General features: G+C 39.7%; 1 protein-coding gene across 1 annotated transcript; it reads right to left on the minus strand.

Annotated features, from left to right (window-relative positions):
• Nucleotides 1–1,743: 1,743 nt before the first annotated feature.
• On the minus strand, nucleotides 1,744–9,029 carry cpa4 (carboxypeptidase A4). Its single transcript, XM_076089600.1, has 11 exons — nucleotides 8,873–9,029; nucleotides 8,061–8,142; nucleotides 7,041–7,175; nucleotides 6,851–6,949; nucleotides 6,235–6,336; nucleotides 6,047–6,148; nucleotides 5,267–5,377; nucleotides 4,965–5,055; nucleotides 3,928–4,127; nucleotides 2,935–3,019; nucleotides 1,744–2,004 (listed from the first exon to the last, which is right to left on the minus strand). Exons 1-11 carry the CDS (start codon nucleotides 8,995–8,997, stop codon nucleotides 1,817–1,819), a joined length of 1,320 nt encoding a protein of 439 aa, XP_075945715.1. The 5' UTR covers nucleotides 8,998–9,029; the 3' UTR covers nucleotides 1,744–1,816.
• Between the last annotated feature and the right edge of the window lie 7,509 nt (nucleotides 9,030–16,538).

Consider the following 16,538-nt stretch of genomic DNA (forward strand, 5'->3'; position numbering starts at 1 on the left):
TTCAGAATAACATACATGATAGTAGTGAATTATAATAATTCATGGTCTAATATGTTTGTACTTTCATCCATAATAAGAACTCTAAATCTAGATTTGATTATACTTTGTATTAATCATTTTGATCTACAAAGTTAAATTAAATGTGCAGTAAAAAGTACAATATTTCCCTCTGAAAAGTTGTGGAGTAACTAAGCACATTTACTCAAGTGCTGTATTTAGGTACAATTTTGAGGTACTTGTACTTTACTTGAGTTTTTAATTTTTAATTTTATGCCACTATACATTTTACACAACTACAATAACTTGACAACATTAGTTACTTTGCAGATTTGGATTATTGATTTTTACTCACTGTGATATAATATATATTATTCTGAAATGAGCCATTTTGCATAATGAGTACTTTTACTTTTGGTACTTGTAAAAGTAAAAGATCTGAGTACTCCTTTAATAACAGCCAATTATATTGTTAGCTTTAGCATAATGTAATGGAGTAATTAGTTAGAAATCAAAAAAGTTCCAAGTAATTACAACCAACATTAAGTATTTGGCTGGAAAAGTTCGCAAGAAATTTTGACAGTGTGGCTGCTACTGCCTGAAGACGTTGCAATATATATATATATATACACCAATATTACCAGTAGTAAGATGTATCATTGAGGTTGATTTGAGATATCGCTTCTATAATTTCTGTGTTTGAGATTCATACTGTTGGATTGAATCTGGTATTTGTGTTGGACAGCCTTGAACTTGAGAGCAGCTATTGCCCCATAGAAACACATATAATATAATCTATATTTCAGTTTTTATATAATTTCTTTGCACTTCAAATTGATTTGCAACTCTTTTCTATGTTTAAAAGCAAACATTTGATGATATCTCCCTCTGTAATCACAGCCTGAGGTGATTACAGGTGAGTTTTTATGAACTGATGGTGAAAATAGCAAAATAAATTAAAAAAAATAATCAAAAATGTAGTGTGTTTTTCTACTATTTTTCTTTTTACAAACATGTGTTTTAGGCAAAAGCAGACACACACACACACACACAGAGCACTGTGGATGCACTGGAGAGCTAAACTGAGCAGATCTGACTCTACAGTTCGATAACTTTTTGTGCTGTACACCTCTCTGTTTTAATCTATTACTGACTGACTTCAAACACTTTAAAACCAACAACTATTGATAATGCTGAGAAGCAGAGAGAGAGAGAGAGACAGCAACAGAACAGGGAGGGGAGAGACACACAACATAAACAGAGACAAAGAGAGTCAGCTGGAAGACCTCAAGGTAGCGGAGGACAGAAAAGCAGGAGTTGTAGGGAAATGGAGAACAAAGGAAGTAAGAAAATGTGACTTTATAGTGTCTTTTTAAAATATTTTTTTGTTAATTTGTATATTCTATGTATTTACATTGAGAGCAACGTAAAAAACGGGTCAAATTCCTTGTATGTGTACGCATACATGGCCAATAAAGCTGATTCAGATTCTTTTCAAAATAAACCTCCATCTTCACAGGAAGTCTACTGAGTGACAAACGAGTCACACTTCAGGCTGGTTTTATCCAGCAGTCGTAGCTAAACATATAAAAAAGAATGCTTTGTTGCGCCACAGCCACACTGAATACAATGATTCACTACATGTATCAAGTCAATTGAATTCAGAAAGAATAAAAAGAAGCGCTGAAACACGGACACACGAAACATTCACGACTTTATTGGTCAATATTGAAGTCACGTGTCAAACATCAGCACAGAAAGATGAGAAAGTTGTTCTGTGTCAGTTCAAAGTTCAGCCTCTTTCCACAGGTCACAGCGATCAGTAAGGATGGTCACGGACGTACACCATGATGTGCTTCAGAGCCAGCCACGTCTCAGAGGCGGTGGGGACGATCTGATTGGCTGGCAGGAGGAAACCAAAGCGGCCGGTGTCCCTCAGCTCGAAGGCGAAGGAGTACTTGATGCCGTTGTCGTAGGACCAGTCGATGCTGCCGCCGCTGGCTTGATCTGAGAGGAAGAGGAGGAGGAAGAGGTGAAGACGTGATGCTAGCAGATCTACTAACCACGGCTTTTTGTCAACATTTGAGTTTTAAAAATCGGATAATATATCAACTGATATTCAAAGATTTGCATTAACACATCAAATGAAAATGACTCCTTGAATTTGTCAAAGAATTATGATCACAAATATACTAAACGGGACTTTTATAGTTGGAAAATGAACTCGTCAGTGCTCTCTGGTGTATGTAAATGATCTAAAACATGTCTTTGGTACATCTGTCCTCTGATTTCTTGTTACTTATTGGCCCATGTGTTTATTTATCTGCAATAATAAACCAATATGTCTTATGTATCGGTACGAGTGGCTAGAATCAGGAACCGTTGCTGTATGATTCCCCACTGGGGATTAATAAAGTTTTCTAATCTAATCTAATCTATAATCTAATCTAATATTACTGGTATTTTAGAGGAATTGCAATTTATAATTTCTCTTTAAAGTATATTTATTTATCGTGCCCACTTGTAGCTGTATTTGTTTATTATTATTTGTCATAATTGCAGCTGTGTAACTTTGCCTTTTGAATTTGAGGTAGGGCGGCACATTTAATCAAATATTATTAGTAATCATGATTTTGGCTTTCCGCAATTCAATGAACATAATTGACTGAGATATTGATGATTAAAATGCGTGTTCTGTATATCAAATGAAGCGCTTTCAGAACTAACAGCCATCCAGCGGGGCGCGATCCAGATGTTTTGGAGTAGTTTACTGTTTATAACCTGTTTCCAAAACAAGGAGACACTGAATTCAGGTGAAGACGACCCTTATTTTCTTATAAAATAAGAAAATAATCGTGATTATCATTTCGGCCATAATGGTCCAGCCCTAATTAAAGGTGCTGTGAAGTTGCAAAGACAAAAAGAAAAGTAACTCACAGATGATGTTGCAGATGCTTCCAACCTTGTAGCTGGTGCCATAGAAGGACTTGAGTTCATACGCTGCGGCTCTGCCCAGAGAGTCCTATTAGGAACACAAAAAGGAACATAATACTGTAGTGAGGTACAGTCAGTGGTGGGAGAAGTATTTGGATCCTTTAATTAAGTAAAAGTAGCAGTGCCACACCGTGAAAATACTCCACTACAAGTAAAATACTACATATAAAACCTTAGAAGAATGTGTCAGCAAAATGTACTGAAAATATGAAAAATAAAAGTACTCATTGTGCATTCAAATGTTCCCTGTCAGTGTTTTACTTCCATATGTGATGTTTCTGAATTAACATTACTGCTGCATCAATGTTCACTGCTGTAGCTGTTTATGGTTGAGCTCATTTTAACTGCATCATATTCTATAAGATCATCATGTGTTTGTAGTGTTGCTGTCCTGTGAGAACCTCGTATCTCTACATAGAAAAACAGCATTTCATAGCTGATCAAAGAGGCTTTTTAAAGAGTTTATTTATCTTAAAAAGTAGGAGGATACCTCTAATTTGCACTTGCCTTAGAGGGCTTTGATACAATCATATGAGGACTGTTTAGGCAGTTTCTCAATGTTAATATTCACAAAAACATTTTTATTATTATGGAGGATTCCTGTCTGAGTAAAGAGAGATCATTTGTTCATTTGTCATCTGTAGTAGGGATGAGTTTATAATTGGCAAATTCATCAATCTGGGAGCAAATAGTTTGAATTTTCAGCAATAAAACTTTAATTAGACGAGGCATTGTAACCTCAAGTTGTACAGCTAAGACTTTCAAAGTAGTGAAATTGCTTTTTGTTAATAATCATTAAACTTATTGAAGGATACCAGAGGCAGAAGTTCTCAAATTAGGTTATAATACAATTCAGCTGCCTCTCTGTTTTAGTTCACAGCTGTCAGATGTATTGTGCTTCCTCATGACTGACTCTTTATGTTTTTCCCTCCTTACCAGCTCAGCCTGATGGAAGGCGTTCTTGCAGGTGTACCCGTAGGGGTACATGAGCAGCTGGGAGTAGGCGTGGACGGAGATGAAGGCCTTGAAGTTGCCGTGGCTCTGGATCAGGTTCACCACGTTCTTCACCTCAATCTCAGAGTGAGCCGAGGGGCCGTGGTAGGACTCGGAGCAGGGGTTCCTGCTGGCCCCGGGGCCTGGGGGCAGGAGACAAAGAGAAAAGAACAAAATGGACATCATAACACAATACTTAAGAGGGCTCACAGAAATCTACAGTGCAGTGAGTCAGCTGACAGTTTATTAGGGGCAACCAGCTGAAACTGATGCATTTTAATGACAGAAAGAGCTCATGGTCATTCGGGAGGCTGTAGATTGTAGTCGAGGTGTTTCTAATATTTCCACCTTTTCTATTCTGAACAAGGGGTGGACAAAATATTGGAAACATTTCACGGTATAAGGCATTACAATTCAACAGCTCCACATGCTATTAGAGTGCATTAGGTGTACTTAATAAATTGACAATTCAGTGTATATTCACATAGTGTGAGACATGTCAAAACTAACATTTTGTTTCACCCAAGACAATTTTTTTATCACTGAAAATTATACCTTAAAAATCACTTAGATATTTCATCATATTTATTTTCAATACATGTTCTTGCATAGAAACAGACAAGTGTTAAGGGGCAGAAACTTCAGATGAAGAGGGTACACATTTTAACCAATAGATATATATCGCCATGAAACTTCCTCAATTGTTTACCTACATTAGGAAAATACAGTTTTCCAAAAATGTATGTTTAAATTTGCAAATAATGCATTATCTTATCAAATACGTGCTAATTTGCATTCATTTCCAGAACAGAAACAGAACGTTCTTTCATTGTGTTGACATATTTGAGTCAAAGATTTGTTTCTATTTATCACTCCGTTAATCAGAAAATACATTTTTGCCATTGAAAATAGAGCTACTGAAGTGGAGATTTCTGGATCAGAGTCTGAGAAAAAACCCATTTCTTTTTTTCTATACTGACCACCAAAGCCTGCGTCCCAGTTCCTGTTGGGATCGACTCCGCGGCACACGGAGCCGGAGTTCTTGGAGCGGGTCTTACGCCACATCCGGTCCTGCACGTCAGTACACAGACTCAGTCAGTTAAGCACATAACTGCAGGTATTTTCATCTTTTTCTTAGGATCTAAACTGTAAAAACTGGCTCGTATCAACCGCATCGTCCTCTCAAATAATCCACCTTACATGTACAGAAAAAATCTCAACACTAAAAACAGGAAATAAAATGAAAGAAGTGGCAGCTCCAACATGAGTGACGGTGACGTACGTTGGAGTGGGTGTAAGCGTAGCCGTCAGGGTTGGCCAGGAGCAGCATGTAAATGTCCATGGTGTCCAGGAGGGACGTCAGGGAGGCGTCGGTACCGTAATTAATGGCAATCTAAGCAAGAACAAGGCTTTAATTATGTAGAAATGACATTCTCAATAAAGGAAAGCAATCTTAACGGTCTCATGCAGGTGACAGTTTCTATCCAGAGTTAATAATATCTGTCTTTAGGGTAAGCCAGCTGTCTGTAGCTGTGTATATGTTGTGTGCTTTATGTGATGTTGTGTGATGCTGTTTTTGTTAGTCTGTGTTTGTATTTGTGTCTATCGGACACCCTCGAAAATGAGAAGCTACATCTTAAGGGGCTTTCCTTCAATTAATTAAAATTGACATGTACAGAAAGAAGCAACACAATTTGTTGAGTCCCTTTCTGGGAAAAAAATGTATATATTCATTTCTTGTCAATTTACACATCATTATAAGGAATATATATTATCAGGGCTGTCGCTAAAGATTATTTTCATTATTTATTAACCTGCTGATTCATTTTTTAAAGATTCATAGTTTTTTTAGATTCGTTGTTTTGTCCAACGAACAGTTTAAAAACCCAAAGATATTTAATTTACAATGAAATATGAGCAGGAAAAGCACCTTTAAGGGTTTAAAAGTCCTTTCAGCTCTATTTATCATCGAGAAACTTCTTTCAAATGCACCTCTAAGATCTTATTTTAGATATCTAACGCATTCCACTCTATCTTTCTAATCTGGTGGACATGTTGTTACCTTGTTGGCTGTCCACACTCCGGTGGCCGGAGACACCCATTCTCTGGAGTGGATACCAGTGTCCATCCAGATGGCAGGACGATTGTTTCCTCCAGTGCTGAACTATAAGACAACAGAATCATCCCGTTATAAAAGAATGGATGAAAAGATATATCAGTCGTACAGGCGAGGATGTGTATGAGTCCCACCTTGAGCACATACATGGGCCTGTCCTCATACGACCTCCCGATCTCCTGCTTGGTGACGAGTTTCGGGTGCTCAGCCACCAGAGTGTCCATCCAGCTGTAGATCTGAACGGGAGACACGTTATCATTCAAATGAGTGATAAAAAACAGAAATACTTCAGGTGTTCACAAGGTTGACTAATCAACAGTTAGTTAAGGAGTTCAAGAAAGGACTGTATTCACATTTACATCACTGCACTTCCCAATAACAATATTTATTAAAAAGAAAATACTTCTGGTCTAATTCGTAATTCTTTTATCCTCAAGTTTAGTTTCCCGACGACTTGACAAATTCCAAGATTTATTTTAATTTTAATTTGTATCTGGTGCCTTGATGATCTGACTTCAATCTCTTCCGTACCCAGCAGTATGTAAAGTAGTCATTTTTAGAGGCTTATACTTTTGTACTTTTTCATCAGTAAGAGAGTATTTCCACACTTTTGCGACTTAAATAATCTTCTTCCACCACTGCGTATTTGTCATCAATCAATATTCTGGTAACTCATCTGTGTTTGATATGCAGTGGTAATAAGGTGTTCTCTCGTACTCTGTAGAGTCATGAGTAACTTAAAAACCTCACCGCCTCCAGACGATGATAAGCTGCGAATTTGAAGGTCTTGCTGCTGCGCTCCTTCATCTGGTTCTCCACCATCTCGGCTTTCTCCTCATCCAGGAGCTCCTGAATGTGACATGCAGGAGACCTCAGATTCAGTATAGTCCTCAGATTTCTTTAGAGTTAAATACAATCAGGGAGACTTCAGATTACGAACCTGCAGGTTGTCGATGATGACGGAGTAGGGGATGCCGTGGGCGGTGAGGTACTCCGTCACAGAGCTCACACTGGAGCGAGGGACTCGGATGTCGACGGGGAGCTCAGTGGAGACCGGGTGGAGCCAGAAGTCCAGCTGGGATCCGACAGGTTAGAAATCACAGACTGCACTTTGATACTTTCTCAGTGTCTCGTCTCCTCAGAAGAGATCCAGAGAACACATCACTCCAGTTTTAAGTGCCCTTCATTAGAACTGAGCTAAACGTTTATTGTTCATAAAGCTATTGCATGTACCAAGCTGCTGCACATTGTGATGCACTTTGTCAGCTTGCTAAGTATAAATAAAGATGACAACCAGATTTCTTGTAAACACCCAGATGTGATCCTCTGTGTTTCTTTTTAGCTACTCGTTACTTCCTCACACCATCTTTGTGTTTTTTCTGACTGAGAGAAAAGTGCTTGTACTGTGTACCTGTGCAAATACAAATACAGTCACATGAACTTGTTCATCCTATTGCATTATCTTTATCACAGAACTCAAATCTCCAAAACCCATTTTGAGATATTACAGAGTATTAAATCACAAGAAAATGTCCCGGTATGAATCTAAGTCAACTAAAACATCTTAAATTCTAATCTGTTGTTGTAAAATCTATTAAAGACATTTTTTTACCGTACTTGCTTGTTTCTAAATCTGCATTAATGAATGACTTGGAGGGGCAGAGAATATTTAACAAACAGAATCAAATAAGAGGAAAGGTTCCTCTCTGGATATGTTTCTTTCTGTATTAAAGCGTGCAGCACAAAACATCAGCCGGGCCTCTGAGAGTTTCTGACTTTCTGACTCTGTTAAACTTCAACCCACTGAAAACTCTCAAGTGGATTATTTAAGGTTGAGCTTGATTTGCCTTCTGTATTTCTGGAAGGTTCATGCGAAACTCTTTGGCACAAGCAGCTGAGAAAACTTGAGGTACGTAGGTGTTTGCACAGTGTGTGTGTGTGTGTGTGTGTGTGTGTGTACCTCCCACTCCTGTTGATTCTCCAGAGCCTGCAGGAGTTGCAGCTGTTCCTCAGACTGCACATTGACCCTGATGACCTGATCTCTGGAAGGACAAATTCATTTCAGAGTCTGAGCATCATTACTTATATTTTAGGTTTTTAGGCGGTCTACGTGCAGAGTGAGTTCAGCAGCGGAGGAAGATTAAATTCACTGCTGAGCAAAATGAAAAGCAGTTAATGGTGCAGAACAGCTAGTACCCAGACCCGTGACTCCCACTCCGCTCCCTTTAATACGACCGTAATTAGGATTTAATCTTTCTCGAAACAAAAAGCTCAGGCATTTTCTGCCCATTGAATACAAATGTACTTTTTCAACTTGGATAGTTATTTGACTTGCTGATTATAAAGCACCCAAGGGAGGAAAAAACACACATAATCAAGTCTCTAAATACTTAAATTAAATGACAAAGACTGCATATTCTCTTAATAAAATAAACGGAACAGAGTTAATGGACTCTAGAAGTAGATGCTTGAAAATGTAATGTCCAAATGTATTTTATTCTGGTATGAAGGTTCATTATTTTTGTGAGAAAATGTACTTTATGAATCCACAAACACCCGTCACCTCAATCAGATTCCCTTTTCCCTTCAATAAAGAAAGAGAAAATATGTAGTATTGACGCCCCTGGCTGGCTTTAAATATTATAGAAATTAAGTCGATATAAATGAAGAACTTTAATGACTTCTGTGCCAGTCACAGTTCACACAGAGATATGCATTTCAATATGAAAGCTAAGAAAACAGATGAAAACCACAGCGGACGTCTCTTCTCACCCAATAAAGAGTCTCTCAGCGTTGGCCGCAGCCACGAGCACCAGCAGCAGCCAGAGGCCTCTCATCTCGTCTGAACGTCCGGACTGTGAGTTTGTCCTCAGCGTCTCCCGTCTGTTAAAAACCATCAGCTGACAGGTGGTCTGTTCCCACACAGGAGAGTTGCCTCACTCTGCCGATAAGCACACAAGCATCCCTGTCTGGAAAAAAACAAGTTATTTTGAGTGACAAACCTGCTGATTCAGCTTTGTTTTATCTGTGCGGCGCTCAGCTGCAGATAGTGGTGGTTTCCCTTGATTCTCTCCTGACTTTATGTGAAGAAGTTACAAGTGGTGGAAGAATACTTCAGTAAAATCACTAATACCATGCTGTCAAAGTAGTCTTTAACAACAGTAAAAGTAAAATAACTCATTGTGCTGTGAAATGTTCCCTGTCAGTGTTTTACTACCACATCTGATGTTTCTGCATTAATATTACTGCTGCATTAATGTGTATGTTTAATTTGAACTCCTTTATATCCTGTTGGCTAGTTTAATCTATATCAATGCATCATGTTCTATAAGATGATCATGTGTTTGTTTCAGCAAGAGTTTATTAGGTCAAGAAGTAGGGGGATTTTCTCAGCACATAAAGGAACACCTTCGCTTGTAGATTTCAGTGGGCAGGAAATGGATGAAAATCTGTAATCTGAAAAGTAACTAAAGCTCTCAGACAAATATTCCTTTGAGATTTAATGAAGTAAGAAGATGGTTAAAATTTAAACATATAAACTCTGCCTGTTTAAAATGCTGACAGAGCTTTTAATGTGGGTGATACATCTACGGTTGACTCTCCACTACACTAGAAACCGTTTGGGTGTCATGATATGAGTCGGTCAATAATATCAGTTCAGTGATATAACAAGTAACGTAACTAAGTGACGTCATACCGTTACTTTTTAAAAGAGTAAAGTAACTTATTACACTTGCCCGACACTTGCCCGACACTGGTTCAGATTAGATGAGTGGTTCAGTTTAAAACAGGAGTCAGCTAACTTTTTCCTAGCCAATCAGAGGCCGAGTAGTGCGGGTCTTAAGGTCGCTGATCCCTGGTTACGAGACACAAAGATGTTTCAAACAATAGTGCACGTCCTACTTTGTGCCAACAGTTTGGGGAAGACGTTTCTCTGTTTGTATGCGGCAACACCAGGTCCTTAAAGAAATAGTTGTATAGTCGACTGGCCTAAAACCACATCCAACACCTGATCCACCTGTGAGCCAGATCTGACCCCTGCAGCTGATCTCACTGATGCTCTCGTGGCTCAATGGATGCAAACCTCTGCAGCCAAGTACCAACATCTGGTGCAAAGCCTGAAAGCAGAAGAGTGGAGGACGTCACAGCAGCAGATTAAGGCCCATGATGTTGAACTGAGATGTTCAACACTCACACAAACAGTGTTTTTATGGAGTTAATCACCCAGAGATTCAAGAAACACTTGAACGTGGGCACCGTGGCCAGCAGATGGCAGTGCACCACCAAACTTCTTTAACCACGCGGTGACGATATCACAGCCCGTTTATGGTACAGTGAGTGACATCAGACGAGAGCATGCTGGAATTACCCTGAACCCTAAATTATTGATCAGCCAGCGAGGTTTTATTAGAGTCAGTGAGTATGAGTGAGTGGGGAGGCGCTTACAGAAATACACATCATAAGACTAGGGCTGAAATCATTGAAAACCTTTTTGAGTCACGTTTCAATCACAAATATCAAACATTTGCTGGTACAATTTAATTACAGTACTAAAGTATGTTTTTTTTATAATACAAATGATTTAGAGTTACTTGAACACCCAGTCATCCACATATGCGTAGTGTATGTATCAATATATCACGTGGTTCTTGTTTAAATGTATTATCCGATTTGCAAACAAGTGACCTTTGCACCAACTCCTGGTCCTTGATGATGTCATAAAAGGGAGAGTGATGAGGACCGGATCTACAGTCAACCCCCGACTGGTGCAAACACAACCATATTTCATGACTGCAGAGGATTTTGGGGGTTTTGTGTGAAGTCATTCGTCCTGATATCCGCCGGCTGATACCCGAATGTGCATCACAACAGTCTCACGGCTCCCGTCAGCTGCTGTGACACCCCGCCAAAACCCCCCGCCTCTCTCAGAATTAATAAAAAGAGGAGTTTTAAACATGTCACTTCCCTTCCTTTTCACTCCCAAACAATCCCGTGAGACGAAGTGGGGAGGGTGGGGTGGGGGAGGAGGGCGTGGGAGTTGAGCCGGGGCTTTCCGTCTTTCTCAACGTGGAAATTATTTATTGCAATTCCTGCTGTGTTTGTCTAAAAGTTTAATAACGCCATGAAAAGTGGCTTTACATGCAAATGTGGGTGTTGTAGAGCGCTTTTTGCCCTCCTCCCCCCCTGTCATTTGCCTCTAAAAGCTATATGAACAAGGCAACCCCCGACTAGCTGGTTCCACATGACTTCCTCTGCTACACTATAAATAGATCCATTTACATTGCATTTCATGGCTGAGCTCTCTCTCAATATTTCAGAGGCCCACCAGTAAATTGACCATTAATCATTTATTGCTCACTTGTTCATCTCATTTTGCACATACACGCTTTGATATTACAACGCATTTGCCGCAACACAGTCAAGCCTTTTTTAAATTTGTAGATTATGTCCATAATTAAAACGCCGTATGAGAGAGAGAAGATGATTTGACGGTGAGTGATGGAGTTTTTGTATGAGCTGCCATGTCTCACACGTGTGATTCTGTCCAGTCTGGTGGTCAGACGACAGAGGCGAGGAGAAGTCAGTGTGACTTTCTTTCTTTGTAAGGATCTCTCCTCTGATTCAATTACACTGTTAGATATCAGCTTATGATTCACCTTTGTGTGCGTGTGTGTGTGTGTGTGTGTGTGTGTGTGTGTGTTCATTTTATGGCATTTTATGGCATTGTTTAATGCACCAACTTTCCTTTGTCCTGAGAATAACTTTCAAAAGCCGGTGTGAACAAGACATAACGAGAGCAGGGTGAGAGTGGGGATGTGACATTTTCTCTCGCTGGTGAATAAAGTGAAAGTCAGACTTGATTTAAAATGCATCGAGATGTGCGGCTGAACTTTCTCATCTATTTAGTCACCTGCCTCTTGTGCTGAATACTAAATATTGGCTGACGCTGTTGAGGCTACAAAGATGCTCTTTGACTCTGAGGGTTGTTGATGTTTTAGATTATTGTTACCAGAGTTTAAAACATTATAACAAATAAGTTCTGGCTCTGTGTTGGTCCTGAGGCTGATACCTGTCTCTGTTTTCTTCTCCACCAGCCACATATTTACTTTTAGGTCTTTTGTCTCTTCATCGTTTGGTGCTGGGAAGGTAACGTAATTGAAGTTTCGCTAAGTCCCGCCCCTCGAGCCCACAAAACCAGTTTCAGGCTGGTTTTGGATTTGGAACTCGACACAGCTAAACATTGTGTAATAGTGATACTCGTTACTCAAAACGTTACGTTTCTACGTAAAAACCTGTGGCGCTAACTTTAACAGCTAGAGTACATTAGCACATAATTAACTAGCGTGAGCATGTCTATGCTACGCTAGCTGCTGAAGGTATACTGAATGTATACACATGCTGCATTGGCTTTCTGATGATTGTAACAGTGAATAAAGACCTACTCGGCTTTACAGGAACAGTGTTTTTCCTTAATTTCATTGTCTTCTGTCTCGATCACCAGGTGATGTGGTGGTTGACTTTAACACTGTGATGTGTAGACTTTAGCTTCTATCTTGATCTTCTTAACCTGTTTTCACTGCTGAATCAGTTTGACATCCTGGATATATCCTTCAAACGCATATTGTAGACTATTCAGTTTACTTCTTTCTGAAATTGCTTTTTAGTTTTCACAAATATTTGATATATATTCAGGGAGTGCAGTTAGTGACAGTGTGGGCTCCATGGTGGCTCTGACAGGTTGAGAGGATGAGGTTGTTTAATGCAAACAGTTGTCTGTGGCGTTATATCGGGATGTTGGTGATGAGAGAAGTGAGATTCAACTGTACAGTCTGTGTCCGGGCTAAAACATCCTAAAAGCTGTGTTGAAGTGAAATGTTCGGTTTTTAATTCTCAGTTGATCTGGCAGTATTTACATGCCTTTCACTTTACTCATTAATCATTGCGTACCTATTTGAAGCCATGATTCAGGCAAATACATACACGTTAGTCTAATGTTCCCTCTGCTCTGTTTGGTCTCTACCAAAGCTTTAACTTTGTCTTTATGTGTTCAACTTTCTCATGAGCTTGTCACTAAAACAATAAGGTTAAAGAGGCCAACAGTTGAAGGTTTCAGGCCCACGCAGAACTCTAATAGTGACTCCTTTCACAGTACAGTCATTTTTTAATCCTTGTGAATATGTATTTAAAAAATGTAAACATCAGAAAACTACTGTCGAATGTATGAAAAAAAGGGTTTGTTAAAAATATGCATTCAGGCGTTTACACTGATCTGTATGAAGATGATATAAGCTCTGAAACAGAGTCACGTCTCCAGAAAATCCTCCATGGGGCTGTCACATTTGCATTCTCCATGTTTGCCAATTCAGTCTTGACGGAGCCGAACGTCTGTGCGATGTCACAGAAGCAGAGACCGGACAGGCTTGATTCTCACTACATGAGAACGAGCAGTGCAGGCAGATATTTCTTAATAAAATCCACATTTTATCCTCTTTAATATTGTTACTTCTGCAGACTCAAGATGACATGTCTCCCCGAAGACTAACTCATTACCTTTCCCTCCCTTGTCAACCATCAGCGCTAACAGCGAGCTGACAAACTGTCCTTTGGGCTGTTAAACCCCGTCAAGACTCCAGCACACATCAGTCTTGTTTTTGCAAAAACAGCCAAACTGCCTCACAGAAAGCCCTTCAACACAGCCTCTCTTATCCTTTTTTTCTTTCTTTTTCCATCATAGCACATGACTGGATGATGGAATAATTCATTTGGGGTCTGACGCTGCATTATTGCGTCATGCCTTGAGATTTATTTATGACGTAAAAGTCTAAGAAAAGACCAGAACAGCCCAGGAAGGCCTCAGCTCGTGTAAAAATAGAATGGCAGGCACAAAGCGATCCGGTTATATTTAGCAACACGCTCCCGTCCACTGCCAAGAATAGCAGGGGAGATATTTTCATTTTCATCCTAAGACTATTGCCTTGCACTCGCCAGAATGTTTCCATCCCTGTACTTTCTGATTCGAGTGGACAGACGCTGCCTTCTGCAAAGGTTGGTGTATGTTTGTGTGCCAGCTGCGGGCATTTTTGAGGTGCATGTCATCAAAATTTTACACACTATTCCTTATTCCATTACTCATCTCCGCCTATTTTAGTGCTCAGGCATCTCGTATTTGATGAGCTCGTAAGGGGGAGCGAGGGAAATAAAACTGGGCGAAACGGCAGCTCGGAGACTCAAGTAGCTCCCCGTATCGGCTCAAGTGGTATTAGAATCATGCTGAGCTTGTTCACGTCTGCTTTATTGCTTTAGAGTCTTGGTGCTCGATGCAGGCGGTCACCGTAGAGAGAGAAGCTGGGACGCGTGATTCCCTGGGAGGTGCATTCTAAAAATACTTGTTTTTTTGTGGTCAGATGAGATGAAGAGAGTCTGCAGAGTCTGATGGAGCTGTGCAAAATTAATTGATCTGTTTTATGAGAAGCTACGTAGAAGGATAATGTCTGCCTTTATTTAGTTCCACAAATATACAAGATTAGATTAGATTAGCTAAATCAGTATCCTCTACAAAATAAAGACACTTTTATAGATTTGCTTTTATGTGGTAATGGTTTTAGTGCATAGATTGTGGTTTTACTGTTCACTGCTTGTGTTACTGTTGTTTTAAGTGCAGCGGTTGTTACCATCGATCACACTGTTCTCATTAAAGGCATAGTTGGGCTTTTGGGAAATATGCTTATTCACCTCGTTGCTTAGAGATAAGATGAAAAGATCAATACTAATACTCTCTCATCTGTCCGGTAATGATCACGCTGGAGGGAAGAGATGATTAGCTTAGCTTAGCATAAAGACAGGAAAGCAAAAGGGGAAAGAGCCTTCCAAAGTAAAACTAGAATAAGCGCCTTGCGGCTGTACGCCTCAGCCAACCAGTCAAGTCAAACCTACAGACCGTTGCAAGTTGGCTTGACTGCGTAGCTGCTTAGATGATGTAAACGATTGGATGTGCCATCATTTTTAAAAATCGAATTCTGACAAAACATAGGCTCTGATCATCGTCCGTGAACACATTAGTCCAGTCGTGTTTTATCAACTGAGGAATATTGTAAATTAGAAGGAAATTAGATCAATACTGTCATTTTGGACCAGAGAGGACGACGTGCTTTTATACCCTCACGCCTCGATTACTGTGATGCCTTTCTTACAGTCGAGCTCCCCAACAAATTGTACAACAGTGAAATGCAGCTGCCAGACCACTGACCTGAAGAAATACTCTTTTTCACACATCACCCAATTTTGGCTTAATTTCATTGACTGCCAAAATCATTTTGAACTACTTTTAATCACATACAAGACCTTACATGGCCCGACGCCAGAGTATATAACTTAACTTCTGACCCCTTCGTGTCCAAACAGGCCTCCCAGACTTTGATCTGTGCCCGAGTCCAAGTTAAAAACTATGATTGTTTTGATGTACAGACTCATGGTCGTCCAGGTGCCTCTGCTTTCAAATCTCGTCTTGAAACCCATTTTATAGAATAGCTTTCCTTCACAACTAATAGGTTTTCTCTCTTATTGTTAGATGTTTTTATACAGCAGTATTTACTGTATACACATTTTATTTCGTATATTCTTTTGTTTTGCAGCTGTTTTAATGATGCTTATATCCTGTCATTGTTTTTTTTATGTTACCAACATAGAAGAGCACACATATTTTCTATGATTTTTTAATTGCATGTGTTATTCTTATCAAAAGGTGCTAAACAAACTTGGTTATTGTCAGAAAGCCATTTTAGCATCCCTAGCAGCAAATACAACAGATGCTGACTTTGGTTGTGATTTTTTGATAAAACATAAACCCACCATGTTTTTGGTGTGTGTGTGTGCGGTTTAGAGTGCCAATTAAAGTTTCCGATTGTAGCCTCAAGTGGGAGGCGACCGTACTAATATAATAATTAAACATGAAGTTAAAAAATCACATGCACCTAAACACACAGAGCAGATAGCAATGAGACCTCATTAAAATCTTGGACAGGACTGGAACGACGAGGAAGAGAGAAAAGTCTACTGGCTGTAATTAGCACACTGCCACTTCTTTACAAAAGCAGCCCACGCTGTTAGCAAGTCAGATCACTTCCCAACAGCGTCAGCCGATTGTTAAGCTTCTGTTCTGAAAGCGTGAAAGAAGAAAAACCTCAAGTGTCATAAAGAACCGTTGGATTGTGTCTCTATGAAGACAGGAGGCTAATACACTCACTCAACACTGCCTCTGCATCTCTGACTGGGAGGTCAGTTCAGCAAAACCACTGATTGAATTAAATGTGACGCACAAAATAAAAGATTCACGTGTGATGCTTTCGTGCATCTTTCTGGAGGTTTGATTTCCTGCACCACAAAGCAGACGCTCCCATGACGTTCTGTTATTTCTGCTTTCTTTGTCACTCTCTTGATG

This window comes from Anarhichas minor, unplaced genomic scaffold (genome assembly GCF_050575085.1).
Source record: "Anarhichas minor isolate MPS153535 unplaced genomic scaffold, ASM5057508v1 ptg000011l, whole genome shotgun sequence".
Classification (NCBI taxonomy): domain Eukaryota; kingdom Metazoa; phylum Chordata; class Actinopteri; order Perciformes; family Anarhichadidae; genus Anarhichas; species Anarhichas minor.